General features: G+C 51.0%; 6 protein-coding genes; 2 read left to right on the top strand and 4 right to left on the bottom strand.

Moving 5' to 3' along the window:
• Positions 1-689: 689 nt before the first annotated feature.
• Positions 690-2,819, bottom strand: CHC_T00008756001 (Casein kinase II subunit alpha-2 CKA2). XM_005714400.1 is given in 4 exon segments: positions 690-1,089; positions 1,090-2,074; positions 2,445-2,549; positions 2,806-2,819. 3 exon segments carry the CDS (start codon positions 2,817-2,819, stop codon positions 1,090-1,092), a joined length of 1,104 nt encoding a protein of 367 aa, XP_005714457.1. The 3' UTR covers positions 690-1,089.
• Positions 2,820-2,917: 98 nt separating this feature from the next.
• On the top strand, positions 2,918-3,133 carry CHC_T00003282001 (hypothetical protein). The gene has a single exon (XM_005714401.1). It carries the CDS (start codon positions 2,918-2,920, stop codon positions 3,131-3,133), a length of 216 nt encoding a protein of 71 aa, XP_005714458.1.
• A 15-nt stretch (positions 3,134-3,148) lies between these two features.
• Positions 3,149-3,394, bottom strand: CHC_T00003283001 (hypothetical protein). The gene has a single exon (XM_005714402.1). It carries the CDS (start codon positions 3,392-3,394, stop codon positions 3,149-3,151), a length of 246 nt encoding a protein of 81 aa, XP_005714459.1.
• A 97-nt stretch (positions 3,395-3,491) lies between these two features.
• CHC_T00003284001 (hypothetical protein) lies at positions 3,492-5,654 on the bottom strand. The gene has a single exon (XM_005714403.1). It carries the CDS (start codon positions 5,652-5,654, stop codon positions 3,492-3,494), a length of 2,163 nt encoding a protein of 720 aa, XP_005714460.1.
• A 1,024-nt stretch (positions 5,655-6,678) lies between these two features.
• CHC_T00003285001 (hypothetical protein) lies at positions 6,679-9,966 on the top strand. Its single transcript, XM_005714404.1, has one exon. The coding sequence runs from the start codon at positions 6,679-6,681 to the stop codon at positions 9,964-9,966; it is 3,288 nt and encodes a 1,095-aa protein (XP_005714461.1).
• A 176-nt stretch (positions 9,967-10,142) lies between these two features.
• Positions 10,143-14,378, bottom strand: CHC_T00003286001 (hypothetical protein). Its single transcript, XM_005714405.1, has one exon. It carries the CDS (start codon positions 14,376-14,378, stop codon positions 10,143-10,145), a length of 4,236 nt encoding a protein of 1,411 aa, XP_005714462.1.
• Between the last annotated feature and the right edge of the window lie 3,027 nt (positions 14,379-17,405).

Here is a 17,405-nt window from a genome sequence, read left to right on the forward strand (position 1 = left end):
GCGGGCGGGGGGGCGTGAAGGGGACACTGTGAGCAGTGGCCAACCCCAGCTGCTGTTTCATTGGGTGCCCCTACTTGCTAGGCATTGCCACTCGTCCGCAACTAGAAATTCTAAAAACGCCACGGGTAGAGCAAGCGCATATAGTGCCATGTGTAAACAGACGTTAACGGAAACAAGTTTCAACCGAACAAAGAGGATCGCTCATACTTCATCGGATGGCACACGAATGGTACCACACATTGCCACTTTATAATTGCCTATCCCTACCTTGGTCTGTCATAAAAATTCTCCGTTACTTCAAGATTCTTTCTCGCCGCAGCTGCACTCAAGTCTCTTGCGCACGCACAATTGCTGGACATGGGGATCATTTAGTGCATATGAAAGACAGAAATTCAAGCATAGACGTTTTTGACAGCAGCAAATTCCTCCTGCGGATAACTTGGAATCGCATTGCAAACCCGTTTCCATACGCACAGCCAGCTAGCTACTTTTAATTGTACGCAACTAAGAATGCTGTACCATTTCAACAAGTCATTTCAAAAAGGTTACCTTCGTTCTAGGTCTTTACGAAAGCGTAGACATGTTTCGTGATAAATAATCAAAGCTTTCGGGACTTCGCCACAGTAACCCCCAAATGTATCAATCTGCCACTATGCGAGTTACGCCAAGTGACGGCTATTTCGCCCTGGTTGCAGTCAATCTTCGTTTCGCACCATGATTTAATGTTACTAGAGCCATAATCAAAGGGATGAGCCCAAAACCTATCACACACACGAGTGAACGGACGACAACAGGGCTATTGCCACTGCAATCCCTGTTCCACGTGCGCGATTCAGCCAGGCTTTGACCACTGAGTGATAAAGTGTGGGACGATATCTGTTAGAGCCTCTTCGAAGCCTCGGAATAACTTTAACCAAACCGATGAAAAGAATTCTTGATCAACTGCAGTAGTACTGTAATACTTACATTCAGACCGTCTCACACGCTACAAACCATGCAGAAAAACACAACCCTTTCATGGTTGATGACACCACAAGATTACTCGGGCGCAATCTACATGTAGGGCACTCCGGAAGTGAACGAGCCCACTTATAACACGATGCTCATGGCATCATTAGTGGGTTGTTCCGCAACCCCATTTCCCGCTGCTTCAGCAACTCCGTCTGCTCTCGCTGATTGGGCCGATCCCCGCACAGATGCGAAAAACATGTGTTCCATGGCCTTCTTCGCAGTGATCCTCTTTTGATGGTCGTAGACTAACATTTGGTCCAGCAAGTCGACGGCATCCGGGGTGACTAGATGCCTGTTCTCGTCTGTTATAAACCGTTCCCACGGTTTTCGGGCATGTGAACCAATCACAGCATGAAAGTTTGCACTCAAACTCAGTCCATACTTGATGATATAGTCGTGCAAGTCGGCCGTCCCGAGAACTTTTCCGATCTTAACGAGTTGATCCGGATTATCATGGCCATGGAAGAAGGGTTCCTTCCTAAAAATCATGCCCGCAAACATGCATCCCAGGGACCAAATGTCAAGCGAGTAGTCGTAATCCTGCAAGTCAACTAAAAGCTCTGGTCCTTTAAAATATCTGGACGCGACCCTGACATTGTACTCCTTGTTCGGGTGATAAAACTCGGCAAGACCCCAGTCGATAAGGCGGAGCTTTTTAGTCGCGGGATCGACGACGATATTATGTGGTTTAACGTCGCGATGCATGACCCCGTTGGAATGAGCAAAGTCCAGTGCTCTCAGGACCTCGTAGATGTAGTATCGCACATCCTGGGACGTGAAGGTCGGGAACAAGGTTTTGAAATCGCTATTGTTCACGTGCTCGAAAATGAGAGATGGGACTTTGGAGTGGGGATCGCGACAGATATCGAGGAGCTTGATGATGTTGGTACCGCCGCAGAGGCCTTGCAAAATCTTGATCTCACGCTTGATCTTTTTCTTCTTGACCGGCTTGAGAATCTTGATGATGCATTTTTCATTGTTGCTAACGCAGACTCCTTCAAATACGTCCGAGTACTTTCCTCGGCCTACTTTGCGGACGACTTCGTAGTTGTCTTGATTTCTACTTGGGAAAGTGATCGGCAACCAAAAAAAAAAACAGACACACGGATGACGCAGTGCCACCAAAGCGGGTTAGTCGTCGAAAAACGAAACTGTAACAATAGGTGGGGAATTCAACGCAGGCGCATTTGAATGGCAAAAGCGTAGAGCGAAAAAATGCAGCTGTGCATGAAACGAAGGCGGTAAAAGCTGTGATCCACACTTTGCCGACGCAATCACGGGCTACGCATAAGCGCAGTCGTCCATGGATTTGTTCGTGAAGCAGAACAGCAGATTGACGGCGAAGGCACGCTTGACTCCCAAAAAGCGGTGCCGAATCGGAACGGGCGCAGGCGCGGGCAAAACTGGGGACGGCATTGAAATGTTTGACTTACCCCCATCGGACATGTAGATTATCATAGTCCCAATACTCTGCCGGTCTGTGGACATTGACGTCTGGATAGACGGTGGCGACGCTGACTTCGCCGCCGCGTTGGCGCCTGGCTCTGCGGGAGGCGCTTTCTGGCCCCGCGGGCCCCGCGCCGCCCAGTTCGTATCTGCGAGTCCCCTCCAGGGCGGCTTTCAGTGAGACGAGCCACGTAGCGAAATAAGACGGCGGCGATTGCGGTGCCGGAGTGGACGGAGGTCGTTGGGATGCTCAAGTAGTGGTAGCGCGCAGGGGAGGGTTGGGGCGTGACATCAAGTGTTTATGTCAACTGGGGTATGGCGCGCGAGGTGGTCAAGAGGCATGGGTACGGTCGGGGAGGCATGAGTGGTGGGCGGGATGTTGAATGATGGAAATTATAGCAGTACTTTTGCGCTCCACAGGCGGCGGCACGGTTGGCGTCGCGTACTGTACCTGGTCTGGATGTCATACTGTAACAGGCATGCATGGGTGGCGGCACAAACCCACACGGACTACGAACCGCACCGACTTGCTCCCCCCTCCACGCTAACTCATCTGCAACGAGGACGTCGCTGCCACCTTATCCGCCTCATCTTCGCAGCCAACCAAAACAACCAAGGCAACCAAGGCAACCAAGACTCTACTTTGCCTTGCTACCCGTCATGCATCCAACTCTAGCACCGCATTTGCACCCTATGGTTGGTCCCCACCCCCCGTCCCCGCCGCCTTCCCTCCGTGCCACTTTTCGCTTTTTTCCACATTACTAACCACCGCCCCACCGTAGTGCGAACAAGCCATCGAGCACCTCACTCGCTGCCACCGCGAGAAGTCCTTTTCCAAGTTCCTGGGCGGCTGCAACGAGGCCAAATTCGCCCTTGACAAATGCCTCTCCGACGAGTACCTCGTCAAGCGCGAGCTGAACGCTGAAAAGTCTCGCATGGAAAAGCTGCGCCTCAAGAAAATGCTCGCTGAAGAGGGAATGCAGTAAGTACAGATACACTATACGTTAGTGATAACCGGTCTCGTGCTTTGCCCTTCAACTCCGGTCCTGGTCCTGGTCCTGTGGCCCAACCGTGGGCATCAGGTGTCCCTTCGTCACCACGGCCATCTCCTCGCTGTTCTCGCCGTCATCCATTTGCCTAGTTGACGCTTCACGGTCTAAGTCTGCATCTGGAAAAGGCAAGTCCGTTGCCGCTGATGAATCTAATAGTGAGCCGAGTTGGTGCGGCGTCAGTCTATCCTTGTCCGATATGGCCAGTGTCTGCAACGTCCGATTCGTGCCCATCATCGACCGGGTCGCCGACGCCAACAGCAGAGGTTTCAACCATGTGTCATCCAGCCTCTTGAGCCGCTGTGCGAAAATTGTCGCTCTGACAGGACTCTGCGAATCGTCTTCAGGTTGAATCTCGTCACCGTCATCCGGCAAATCATCGCTTACCGCTTGCTCGTCCTCGATGCGCAACAACCGTAGAAGCGGCAACATTCCGCCGCCCAATACGATCACAGTGAAGAGAACGATCGCTAAAGTGGAAGAAACCACAACCCGTCTGACATCGTCAGACCCATCATGACTTGGCAAGCTGAGAGACAGAGCCCAGGCGATCGCCCCTCGTAGGCAGCCACTAAACCACATGATGAGCTTTGTCTTTTGCGATATCTTCACGGATCGCCACTTGTTAAGCAGACTTGTCAACGGGTAGATGTTGACAGCTCGAGAAACAAGTGTGAAGACGATTCCCCAAACAATAGTCCCGATATGCCAGGAATGTCGGAAAGTCGTCAACGCTGTGCCGAGGTACACAAACACAAAGGTTTCGGCCAAAAAGGCAAGCGAGCGGAACACCTGCTGAGATGAAATTTGTGTGACGGTGGAGAGGTTGTAGTGCGCGTAGTGAGCGAGGATGACCGAGCTGGTGAGAATGCCCAAAATGCCACTCATACCGATGCCATCACAAAGCGGATACGGCAGGTAGGCCATGAGCAAATAAAACGAAAACTCTAGAGATGGGGAGCGGTACAGTGTTGTATGCTTGAGTAGTAGTGCGGTGGCGGCGGCTGTTGCGACACCCACGACTGCGGAACCGACGAAAATGTAGACAAAGCTGAACAGTGGGCCGTACCAGCGCGAGATAGAGGCGCCGATAAGCCTGGAAAAGGTGCGATAAAGTACGATGGAAACGGCGTCGTTAAGGACAGATTCGCCAAAGACAAGGAAGTGAAGGCTCTTGTTGACCTTGAGGGCAGAGAAGATGGCGATGGTTGCGACAGGGTCGACGGCAGAGAGCAGAGCACCAAACGTCATGGACTCCCAGAAGAGGAAGGGGTAGCTGATGCCGAGGAATCCGACGGCATAGATGCCCACGCCGAAGGCCACGGCGGAAATTACGGTGCCCGGAATAGCCAGCAGGAATATACCTTGGGCCTCGGCAAAGAAGTCGCGCTTGTTGAGCGAGTAGCCGGCCTCGAGCATGATAGGCGGAATGATAAAGGTGAAAAATTGCTCCTGGTTGGGCAAACTCGTGCCTAGCTCGTTGGCGGAGCCGCTGATGCGGACGATGGAGCCGACGAGGATGCCGAGCAGGACGTATGCGATGCAGGACGGGAGGAAAATGAAGTGGTTTTGCACGAGAATATAAGTAGCAAACACGCACAGGACAAGCTGTAGCGTGAAGATAGACATGCCGACGCCGAGTATAGCTTCGATACCCTCCTCCGAGGCGGGGGGGGCGCCGCCCTTGAAGTTATTGCAGTTGCAGTTGGGGCAGGATAGAGCATGGCGCCGTGTGGAGTGGGAGGACCAGAGAGAGACGATGAGAGAGAAGACGAGAAGAGTGAGGGCGCTGTAAAAGAAGAGAGAGCGGCGGTGCGTGGGCGAGGTGAGGAGTTCGGTGTGGTCTGTGGCGAGAAAGTTGGTGAGCGAAGTGAGGCGAGGAGGAGAGGGGGCGGAATCGGGAGTCGGCGGACGCTCAACGGTGTCTTCGGTTTCCGTCATGGCCGGTGGGGAATTGGGAGGGAGCGGAGGGAGTGCGGAAAGGGGAAGAAGGGCGAGCGGCATAAGCGCAAAGGCGGTGTCGTCAAACAGGGATCGTGATCCGGACTGCCGCTCGAAGGGTGTTGGATTCGGGCCAGCAATGCTGTCTGTTACGTAATGTGATTGGCCGTTGCGTGCCAGCAACGAAATAAGCACAACGTTTGTCATACCGTTCGTAATTCACACGTGTTACACGTATGCAAGTATCCCGCTAAGCTCGATGTTGATATCAACACCTGCGACAATGCCGGACGGTCTCGGCGATCACAGACGACGCGAACCGACCTCGCCGTAGATCGCAAATCCTCCGGAGCATCGCCTCCATCACTGGCTCTCACGACATGTGAAGCCGCCTCCCATCCACGTCATGTCCGCTTTCCTCCGGAAACGAACCTCCGTCCACCTCCTCTTCCACCCACCGGCCCGTCCTGCCCCATCGCTCCGCCGCGTCCGCCTCCGTTCAATCTGCACGCCATCCCCCCCGTTCCCCCTCTCCTCTCGCACCTGCTTCCCCCGCCCCTCGCCCGCGTGCCACGCAAAACCCTCCTCGTCCTCGCTTTCCCCGCCCCCCGAGTCACAAACACCCTCCACCTCACGCCTACGCTCGCCCTACGACCTCGTCAACTTCCGCCGCTCCCGCTTCGTCGCGCATCTCAATGAGCTCTCCCACCGCCCAATCCCCTCTCGCGACGCTCCCACCCGCCTTGATCGTGCCCTCAGCGCTGCTGGCATTGCCCACGAGTCGCGCGTCATCGCCTACCTCCAAACCCTCCTCTCCCAAACCCTTTCGCTCTCTGCGCCCGAGACCCTCTACACCGTCCCACCTGTCCCATCCCGTTACCGCCTCACCCGCGATGCCATTCGTCGCCGTGTCCCGCTCATCCGCGCCGCTGCCTTGCAAGATGACGTCTTCGCGGGAGTCGCAGACGTGCTCCTGCTCGCCCGTGCCGACCCGTTCGCCACGCCCGCACAGAGGGCCCGTGCCGCGGAGGGCGAATACGTTGTATGCGAGGTCAAGCTCGCGTCGACCTGCACTGCTGATTATGCGTTGCAGGCAGCTGCATATGTGAGCATGCTGAGGAAGATGGAGCGGAGCGGCGTGGAGCCAGAGACGGGTGCCGGAGCGGACTGGGCCTACGTGTGGACCGGGAGCCCGGACAAGCCACCAACGCAGATATCCCTCGTGGCACTTATGTATTTGTTGGAGAGGACGAAGCGGGACTTTGGCGTCTTCCTGAAGGAGTTTGATGCGAGCGCACAGGTGCTGCCGGACGTACCAGTGGAAATGTTATCGCCGTGGAAGGGCTATGCGCTGGAGATTCTGCAGGAGAAGGATGACCTGAGGTTGATCGCGGGGATCCGACGCTCGCAGGTAAACCAGATTGAGAGCGTTTTTGGGGTTGCCACTCTGACGGACTTTGCGGAACTTTCGGACAGGGACGTGGAAGAAGTCGTGAGAAAGCATTCACTGCATTCGACTTATCGAACGCTGCACAGGCAAGCGAGCATGCAGCTACAGACTCGGAAGAATGGCGGAAAGTGTACAGCGTATGAGCTTGTTGAGGGTGCTTCGAGTTTGTTGCTGCCACCTGATTCCGACGCGGATATGTTCTTCGACATGGAGGGGTTCCCGCTAATGAAGGGCGGCGGTCTGGAGTATCTTTTCGGATTGGACGTTGGAATGGATGGCGATTTTAAGTTTTGGTGGGCGCACAATCGACAAGAGGAAGAACAAGCTTTCGTTTGGGTCGTGAGATGCATTTGCGATCTTGTGGAAAAGGAACAGGCTGCTGGTCGCCCGAAGCCCCATGTATACCACTACGGTCATTATGAAGTTACTGCCCTTCGCCGCGTTGCGTTACGGGCAAAAACGGCTGCCGGACATGCTGCAAGAAACACACTCGACAAACTGTTTGAAGATGGAATGTTTATTGATGTATTCAACATTATTTCATCGTCAATCGTAGTCGGAGAGCCGAGCTACTCGATCAAGAAGATTGAAAAGCTTGTCAACATTTCTCGAGAGGATGATGAACTTGCAGACGCAGAATCGTCTGTCGGAATGTACTACGAATGGAGACGAAAACATTTCCATGAAGATGATTCTGGTCAACAGGAAATAGTCGACGACATCACAAGTCCTATTCTGGAAGAAATCTTAGTCTACAATCGACAGGATTGTCGAAGTCTTCGAGATGTTGTCAGTTGGCTGCGAGCTGTACTACCGCATGTCGATAAATTAACGTTCGTGGATGCTCAAGACGATCCTCCTAGCGAATCTGATAGTTTAGCCGCCAGCGATGGCGACGCAAATGTCATTGAGCAAGGGGCATGCGGTCCTACTATGAAACACAAACTTGCCGATTCAATTGCCATACGACGTTGTCTAGAATTGAGTTCCTCTTTGGTGGCTCTTGGAAGCACTGAACTTGATGCAGAGACACGAGGGATAGTAGCGCACCTCCTAATGTATCATACTCGAGAGTCACTACCCTCCCGCAAGCAGTTCAGCAACATGATCAAGCAGGCGTCTGAATCGGACTATAGGGACCTCTTCGATGACGATCAGTGTATCAGTGGAATCTCTTGGAAAGGCCGAAAGGCGGATATGGAGACAAACAAACAATATTTTGAATACACGTTTCCCAGAGCGCAACTGTTCAAGTTAACATCTGGAAACAGTGCTGCGTTTGTGGTTCCCAAAGTAGGTCCTAAGAACATTTCTGGAGATGAGAGCAAATCTGACATTTCCTGCTTCGTCTCTTTGAAGGAAGTCAGCTACAGCAAAGAAAACAGTCCGGGTTCTCTCATTCTATCGGCCGGAAGAAATCCTGACTATGAACCACCTAAGTTTGGAGTTCTTGTCAGCAGTGAGGATCTCAAAGTCTGCAATGCTCCTTTGCGACAAAGTATTCTTCGTACTACAGAAAAGTTGACGAAACAGAAAGCAGACGCAAGCGTCGCATTACCCCTTGCTTTTATTGAACGAAGGCCTATTGATGAAGAGCCTTCGAGGGATATCTCCCTAGAAAAGATGCGGAACAGGCAGACACGGAGTGAAAACGTTGCTGAGTTTCTGGCATCGAGGAAATTGTCCTGCGTGTTTGTCATACAGGGCCCACCGGGCAGTGGAAAAACTTCTCTCTCGGGGGAAATTATCCAGCAACTTGTCATGACTTACGGAAAAACAGTTGCTGTCAGTTCTAACTCTCATGCGGCTATTGACAACTTGTTAAGCAGTGCCGTTAGATCTGGTTGTGAGGCTCAGACTGTATGGAAAGTTGGGACACGATGTACCAAGCCCAACGTGGCTCGCTTCAAGGCAAATGTGCGAGATGTGAAGATTGTGTCGTGGCTTGCCGAGTCAGAGGAATCAGATCAATGTACAAGTCCTTCCTCAACTGATCACGCTTCTTCCAAGAGAACGAAGGCAAAAGCCACCGGCGCCCTGGTCGGTGCTACTTGTTATCAGCTGTCTCAGGAATGCATAGACGGGGCGTTCGACTTTTTGTTTGTCGATGAAGCCAGTCAAGTACCAATTCCAAACTTTTTGTCTATGTCAACTGCCGCCAAGTATGCTATTTTGGTTGGTGACCAACAGCAACTGGAAATGCCTATAAGGGGCACACACCCTGAAATCCTTGAGCAAAGCTGTCTTGCATATACCGTGGGTGAGGGCGTGAAAACTGTTCCAGCGTCTCGCGGTATTTTCCTGGACGTGTCGTACAGAATGAACCCAGCACTTTGCCGGTTTGTGTCTCAACACTTCTACGATCATACCCTGGCTCATGCTTCCATTTGCACAGAGAACAAATTAAATTTGGGCTCTAACAACTCCCCCGACTGCTTCCAATATGGTAGTCACGGCATTTCGTTCATCTCGACTCATGAAATTCCCTGCGTCGCAGAAGTGCTGGCTCCAACTCCTTCATACGGGAAGTGGTACCAGCCAATTGAAGTGTTTGTCATATCGCAGATAGTGAGTCAAATACTTGGGCTTTCGTGTACGGTTAATGGAACTTCTAAAACCATTGGCGCTAGCGATATTCTTGTTGTGGCACCATACAATGCACAAGTGAGAGCACTCAAGGACGCCCTTCCGCAAGGCATCCGAGTTGGGACGGTAGATAAGTTCCAGGGCCAAGAGGCGCCAGTTACGGTGCTTTCGACATGTACAAGTGAATCATCTGAGGATTGGGATAGATACAAATATAATGGAGATCATGGCACGGACAAGAATGGATGGCAAAACGGAGTTGCCATGAGTTTCTCTTCCGACAGCATGCCAGGGAACAAGGAACGACGCGGGTTTTGTTTCGCGCTTCAGAAAAACCGTCTGAATGTCGCGATCTCCCGAGCCCAGTGCCTTGCAGTCGTTGTCGGTGATGCGCATGCATTCTCCCGCATACCCCTGATCACGTTAGGGGATGTTGATGTTGCCTCTCTATATGAAAGCATTGTGTCTGTGCAATCCAAGTGAACACTTCAACTCTGAAAAAAGGTCATTTACAAGCACACGCTGGCGCTTGTTCCTTCTCTTTGTGACGCATGAATTCCAAGAGAAGAGCGGGCTTCTATCAGATGTTTATATATATATTTAAAGTTATGTGCAAGCTCTACTAAGTCGCGTCGGTATGTTTCCTAGAAGTTATGCGCTTACATGTACCAAAAATCAGATCCATACGATGGTGAATTTCCGACAGCTCCTTGCACGACAACAGGAACCTTCTGATTTTTCGATTGCGATGGCGTTATACATGTGAAAGCGTCATCATCAATTGAAACAACATTGGTACATTTCTTTCCACCGAACGTCGCTTGCGGTGAGTTGCCAAAGTTGTGTCCCGAAATTAACACCTTCGTACCTCCAGAAGCAGGTCCATGTCTTGGCATGACACCAAGCATGAAAGTAACCTTCGGGGCAGGATAGCTGGGTTTGGCAACAACAATTTCCGCTTGGTACACACGTGGCATGATAAGCTCACCCCGTGGGCCCTCGACAAGACTGAGACCGGAGAAGCCTAAGAAATTAGAGGCGTACCCAGCCACTTTCGTCCCACCTGCACTTAGCTTGACCTGAGCAACTTGTCCGTTATTCTGAACAGAGAACTTCGACAGGTAGAGATTTCCCTTGATGTCACCGCCAAACGTGTTTGATCTATACTCAATGATACCATTGGTAGAGCTCTTGATATTTCCGATAAGAGGTTGAACCGCAGAGGGCGGGTAGTGAGCGCACTCTTTCCGGTTAAGATTTGGATGGCCGTGGTACTTTCCAGGTTGAACAACGAAGAGCTTGTCAGGGGTGTTCTGCGCAGATTTCTTGCCTCCAACGCAGTTGGTAGCGAAATCACCGAAGCCCGCATTCGGCCCGTTGTCGAGAGCATAGAGCTTTCCATTTGTGTGCAAAGTCATTCCAAACGAGTTTCTCAACCCAGAAGCGTACACTGAACAGTCCTTTCCAGCGATTACTGTGGCCTTTTCTGGATTGGCGTAGTTGCTGTACTTGATATCAGTTTTCTTGTTGGCAGGACATATCACGATTGCAGCCGACAACGGGTTGCTAGCAACGCCACCCAATTTATCATCATTGGCATCTCCCGGGACCGGCTTCTTGCCAGGGACCGAAATTCCACCATTGGTGAAGCCTCCAACGCCAACCAGGAGCTTTCCATTCGGCAGAAACTGGAGCTTATTGAGAGCATGGTCATGGTTCGACACAGGAAGTCCGGTCACTAAGGCTTCCTGGTTAGACGCACACGAGGCCCCGGACAGTTGGTTGGGATTAAATACAATGGTCTCAATCTTCCCGTTTGTCCATCCCTGCTCAAAATTCAAGAGATTCTTGTCCTTCCAGTATATAGCACTCGTCGTGAAGAACATCTTCAAGCCATTCGAAAAGGGACTAAAAGCGACTCCGAGGACAGCTCTCTTCGTTCCGACCTGCTTCTCACAAACGGAAAGCACTTTCAAATTTTTGTCAACTTTCAGTGCATATACCTTTCCAGCTGTGCTACCAAGATAAAGACGCCCATCCGGTCCATATGCTGCCGATGTGATAAGTGATATTTTGAAGGTGCTGCCATCCGGTTTTTTCAACTTCTCTTGCTTAAAAATCACCGGTTGGTCTAGCGCGGCCCCAGAGTTAGCCTTGTAGGTGAATGGCAGACCATTCGAAACACCGGCGTTGGTGTGAACAGTAACAGGGACAACACCGGACCCTGGAGGTACAGTCACTTGCAAGACTCCTGGGTCTGATGAAATCAGATTGCTTGCTTCTACACTTCCAAATTTCACTGACACGCCGTTGATAAACCCAGACCCGATGATTTGGATGTTTTCTCCTCCAGTCGGAGACGAGGAGCTCTTCGATAAGCTCTTCATGACTGGAATCGTTGCTGACGAATCATGCTGAAGAACAGGCGAGGCGAGTGGTCCCGAGGAATCAGACAATATCAACTTCGGAGTGACATTCTTCGGTCTAAAGTAGAGCAATTGGAATGCATTGAGACCAGCTATCAGCGTTTTTGAAGAAGTTTTTGTGGTTCCCTTTGAGTTAGACTGCCCCATCACTACACCGGAGTGATATAGCTTGAAAGGCCCCTCATGTTGGACGCTGTAGGAATATTTAGCTGTTTTTGGAGCATCAATGAAGAACGTGCACCTCACAGCAAACGAGTTTCCAGAGAAGGGAAAGGGGCCGAAACTAGCCAAGGACTTGAAGTTGATTGATGCTTTCTCAGACCCGACAAGAGCTTTTGGCTTTGACGTTGTCTGAAGGGGAAGTGGAACTGTCGAAAAGAGGGAATTGCCATAATCATAATAGTAGCAGTACGCCCCATTTGATGCAGACCCTTTCACCTCGACAACGGTCGAGTCCGTCGCAACGTCACCTGTTGAATCAACTACCTCCAGGGTGACCACCGTTTTCCCCAGCGGGAAGGAGGCTGTGAACACTCCAGATTTGTTGTTGTTGGTCTTCTTCATCTGCTTTCCATCAACAACCTCAGTCCAGCTCCATTTATACGATACGATGGCACCTGTGACCGCAGGTGGCCCAGGATCGTTGAAGTGCGAGTGAGATTGGGTTCCATCAAATGAAATAGATGCCTTCCCGTTGTTGTCGAAGTCCGTGGCCATGTAGGGTCCGCCAGGAACAGAGTGAGCTCGATGGTTGAAGCCTCCGTTGAGAGTGTCACTAACAACCTTTCCACCAACTGTGCTGCATCCGCCACCTACGGCAGTTGATCCAGCACCGTTTCCTTCAATCATGATTCCAGAGATCATTGGATTTTCAACTGACTTGCTAAGTGTTACCTGAATATGGCCTCCAACTGGTGACACGTTTGGATAATCGAGCACAAGGCCAATGTTTTTCCCAACGGATGCGAAAACATCTAAAGATTGCTTTTTCTTCGCACCATTAATGATTACGTCAAAGATTCTGGCTCCGGGCTTCGCAAAAAAGGTCTCCGCGAACAACAACTTGACAGTGTACTTCCCTGCTGGTACCGGAATCTTGTAACTTAGAACCGTAGCCTTAGTCCACCTGTGGCTAGAGTAAGCACCATCCCATGAGGCTTTTCCTGACTTTGCAGAAATTTTTTTGATGGGAGAGGAGAAGACAAGACCCTTGCTGGCACTGGTCACGTATTGGGCATTATCAGCTCCCATCGAGGCAACCCCAATAGCGCCTCCTCCAGCGTTCATGCGGAAGGAGTTCGTTGTGGCTCCTGAAATTGCGCATGTCGAAGATCCTGTGGTCGGGGGTGAAGTCGTCGGTGTCGGGCCCCCGCCCGAGGAGCCAGTCGGAATGCACGGAGCCCCTTTAGTCGCACATGAAGCGCCGTTTTTATAGACACCAGAGATACAGCAAAGCTTTCCAGGAGCGAAACTATCGCAACCTTCTCCACCGCACTTCCCGCACTCCTTTGGGCAACAAGCAGACTCTCCCTTGCCGTTGACGCCAAAAATACTCGTACCAGGACACGCAAGCTTGTTTGGCGTGGTTGCGACCTTATTGTCAACATCTCCACCTGCACTCAGATCAGCAGAGGGAATGCAAGGAGGACCTTTCGCATCACAAGAGGTACCTAAGGCCTTCACACTGGAAATACAACAATTCTCTCCTGGTGCAAATTTGTGGCAATCGTTACCGCCGCATTTCCCGCAGACCTTCTTACAGCACGCGATCTGACCATTGTTGTTGTTCTTTCCAAAGACGCCAGTCTTACACATCGGGTCTCCGGAGCCTGACGAAGGAGAATCCTTGAACGCAGGTTTGGATGTTGTTGTTGCTGAACCAGGAAGGCCTGCATTTCCAACCTTGGCATCGACCCCAGCCCCCTCCATAACAAGGCCACTCAGCATAGGATTATTCTTCCCGCTAATTCGTTCCACAGTAAACGTGATGAAACCTCCACTGGGCTTGATGTTCTCAAACTTGATGTAAAGGGGTTTTTGAAATCCTTGCTGTTTGAATACGTCAACGTTGGTCTTCTTCGTAACACCATTGATCTTGATGTTGAAGACGCGATAATTGGGGGACTGGGCTCCATTGTATGTTTCCATAAATAGACCCGCGACTGAATATGTTCCTGGGGAGGCAACCGGAATCTTGTACTCGAGGTTACCAGATGATGCCCAACGGTATCCATGATATACGGCCCCCCATGTTCCAGGAATAGTGAAGGTGTTCGGGTTTAGAGTCTCGGTAACTGTTGCTTTGTTAGTGAGGTAGGTTGTGAGGTCAGAGCGGAAACTAATCTTATCGAGATAAGGTCCACCGACATTGATACGCAAAGGATCGGAAAGTGCGAGAGATAAGAGAGAGAGAAGGAGAAGAAGCACATACGAGAGTTGCCGGTTGGGAAAGGGGTAATGGGACTTCATGTTCGAAAACGGGTCTTCAGTTTGCCTGCGGTGCTAAGGAAATTGCAGAGCGCTGTGACAGAATATATACTTTTTCACAGGCAGGTTTTCGTCCCGGTGTTCTTCTGACTTTAACCCAAAAGAGAAATGGAATGGAACAACCTAAGAGGCGTAGTCACTGTTGGCAAAATATATGTGTATTCGAACAGTTGCGCAAGTGTCGTCGAATACCTAGAGGCATGTTGTTTGAGAGAACGCAGAGTGTGAGGGAATTTGCGTTAGCTGGCACGTGTAAGTTTTGCGAAGTTGTGATGTGAGCAGGAAGAAAACCCCTCAATGGAGGCTGGACAAGGGCGAGTCCTCCGTGACGGGGTGTCATTTTTGGGTGATTGACGACTCAGCCCGTGTATATAGGCCAGTTGTGACTCCCCAAAGCAGAAGCTACACGGTGAAGTTGTGCAAAATTGCAAGCATAAGGTCAAACTCTTGTTTTTGTTATTCGGGGCGGTCCAGTGGGGCCCAGTGCATCTTTTTGCTTCAGCACGGCGCATACCTTATTTCTCGTCCCATGTCTCTGACCCCGTGAAAAAATTTATTCATTCATTGCTAGTCGGGACAAGCCCAGCCTCTCTAGTAGAGGCTGGGCTTGTCCCGATTAGCAATGTAGAGAGTCCCTACGGTACTTGCACTGCTGGATGGTCCTTCCCGATTAGGCCGTACCTCCTCTGCGCAACCGGACGCAGGGAGACCATTGTCCACGCCGTCGGAACATGACTGTGACGTGGCGAGCAGGCTCCCTTTATAGAGTAGTGCTGCTCGAGCTTTCAAGCTCCCTATCCCTCTTGTCACGTTCTGACGTGGAGTATTCCGGCGGACCTTCACTCTCCAGGAGTGACTAGTGCACTCTGTATGCCTGTGTCACGTCCACACTCCTCCCGTATTCATGTCCCATGTACACAGCAAGCAATATTACCTTAGAAACATACTCCCCTAGCGTTAGGTGCGTCCACACAATATTGTGCTAGGGACTTGGGGACTCTTCGTTTGTACTGCGATAACAAGGCCAAAGCCTCTCACATGTTCTACACGTCGCTAAAGCCCGTTCTTCTCAGCTCCACCGCAGCGGAAAAGAACGCTGGGTACAAGAACGAGCCGGGCCATATCCTCTCTGGAAATTTGCGATATCAACTTACACCAGCAAATAGATGCCTCTCGTCGCATAGTTTCGAGGCTGCACATTACGGACTTCGAGAAATGACGGTCAATCTTGCTACGAAAGTACCGGAGGTACCGTTTGAGTAGCAACAGCAGTGCGTACAGCTTTATTTTTGCCGTCCATCACAAGCGAAGCGAGTGGCTCAAGTTTCTATGGATAGTGCTAGAGTACTTTTTGCTTGGAGGCAATGTATAGCTCATGTTATACAAATCCAGGACCGGCACTCACACGTCCCTTCCACAAATCCATATGCAGTACAACGCGGTGCAAAAATGAACGAGAACCGTTCGTTTCATAACGATAGTGGAAAAGCAAACGGATATTGCGACTACTGTTCACGAGCGTAGTATTCTTTGCCTGGATGCTTGCTTATCTTGAGTCCATGGCGACAGATGATATTTGATTTCCTACCTCTGAGACAGAGAACGAATTCATTATACACACTCCCTTGCCGTTGCCAGCTATCAATTGTAGACAATCCTGCGATCGGCTGGCAACACAAAATTCGAGTAGTATTGAATTGTCGTGCTGAGAATCCTGCTCTCATCTTCCATCAATATTCAAGTCTTGCATCCCCCTAATATCGAAAGCGACTACTTCTCAGACGACTACCGCGTGTATCTCCATTCTAAAACATCAGGACTGAACCGCCTTGCGACCTGAGACGTGAAGGTGGAACGAAGGAAAGACTCAACTTGACTGCTTTGGAAGCAAAACAAGATGTTACAAAAGGCGGAACAATATGCCCCAATACTGTAGTTCTGGCACGCGCAAAGACAGCGATGTGGGACAGTCGCTAGGCACCGCAGTCGTTTGGATCTCCAGACCAGCTCCAACACATGAGAGCAATCTGGGTTACCGGCAGTATTCTCGTGACCAAGCACGAGGTTTGTATGTGTGTATGCATGGAACCCATCTGTTTCATGTATTTGTGTTGGTGGCATACGCAGGCAGAAAACCAAGTCATAGTTTTAATTTACAGAAGCGAGATTCTCGTGGGTGGACTTTGAAAAACACCACCATCAGATGGACAGTATTCCCACACCGGTCATTCTGAATGCTACCATGGAGGATGTCCAATAAATTGCCGTTTGAATACATGAAGCGGGGCAGCAGCAAAGCACTTTACAGCAATCAAACCAACAATCAAAGCATGGGTTTACACCGTCATTGGGCGGTAGTTTCGCCAGAGCAGGCCGAGTTAATCTACAGCACGATGTATGTCGCGAGGGCACCTAGACACAGACGAGCTGGAAGAGCAGCCATACAATTCTTACGCAGAAGATCTCAACTAATCCGCATCCCTGGGCCGCATCCCTGGGCGTGCACCTCAAAGCCCCAGTGTAGGAATTCTACCCATAGGGCCTAGGGGGGACCGATGAGCCCGACATACCGTTATTTGCTTTGCTGGCAATGGATCTCAGGCGACGGGGCTCTCGTTGCCATATTCCGGTAGCAACTGTAATCACCTCCAGCCTCCACCGTAAACCTTCGGGTGCACAACGCTTCACACCGAACGCTCAAGCCGAAGATGCTTGGTATTTCTGTCCTACGATGGAAAGGAGAAGCGTTAGCTCAAAAACGCAATCACCGTTCTCTCTGCGTTCCATTTCCGCTTGCTGGGGGCATCTCCTGCGTTCGCCAGAGCTATTTTCATTCACCCTGTGCAGCGGAGATAGCCAAACCTGTAGCCATGTACCGAAAGGTTCCATAGTCATCTCGTCTTGTAGTCTTTCAGTTTACACCGTACACCTTCGCATAGTACGCGTTTTCCTTGACATGCGTTCGAAATGGAAATTGCGCTAGAACGTCACGGAACAAAAAATGTACAG

The sequence above is a fragment of the Chondrus crispus genome, genomic scaffold (assembly GCF_000350225.1).
Source record: "Chondrus crispus Stackhouse genomic scaffold, scaffold_183, whole genome shotgun sequence".
Lineage (NCBI taxonomy): Eukaryota > Rhodophyta > Florideophyceae > Gigartinales > Gigartinaceae > Chondrus > Chondrus crispus.

Coding starts and splice junctions, on each gene's coding strand:
- CHC_T00008756001 (XM_005714400.1), bottom strand. Junction 2,075..2,444: donor AATCTACATGTCCGATGGGG/GTAAGTCAAACA, acceptor CACTTTCCCAAG/TAGAAATCAAGACAACTACG.
- CHC_T00003282001 (XM_005714401.1), top strand. CDS start 2,918: ATGTCATACTGTAACAGGCATGCATGGGTGGCGGCACAAACCCACACG.
- CHC_T00003283001 (XM_005714402.1), bottom strand. CDS start 3,394: ATGCGAGACTTTTCAGCGTTCAGCTCGCGCTTGACGAGGTACTCGTCG.
- CHC_T00003284001 (XM_005714403.1), bottom strand. CDS start 5,654: ATGACAAACGTTGTGCTTATTTCGTTGCTGGCACGCAACGGCCAATCA.
- CHC_T00003285001 (XM_005714404.1), top strand. CDS start 6,679: ATGTATTTGTTGGAGAGGACGAAGCGGGACTTTGGCGTCTTCCTGAAG.
- CHC_T00003286001 (XM_005714405.1), bottom strand. CDS start 14,378: ATGAAGTCCCATTACCCCTTTCCCAACCGGCAACTCTCGTATGTGCTT.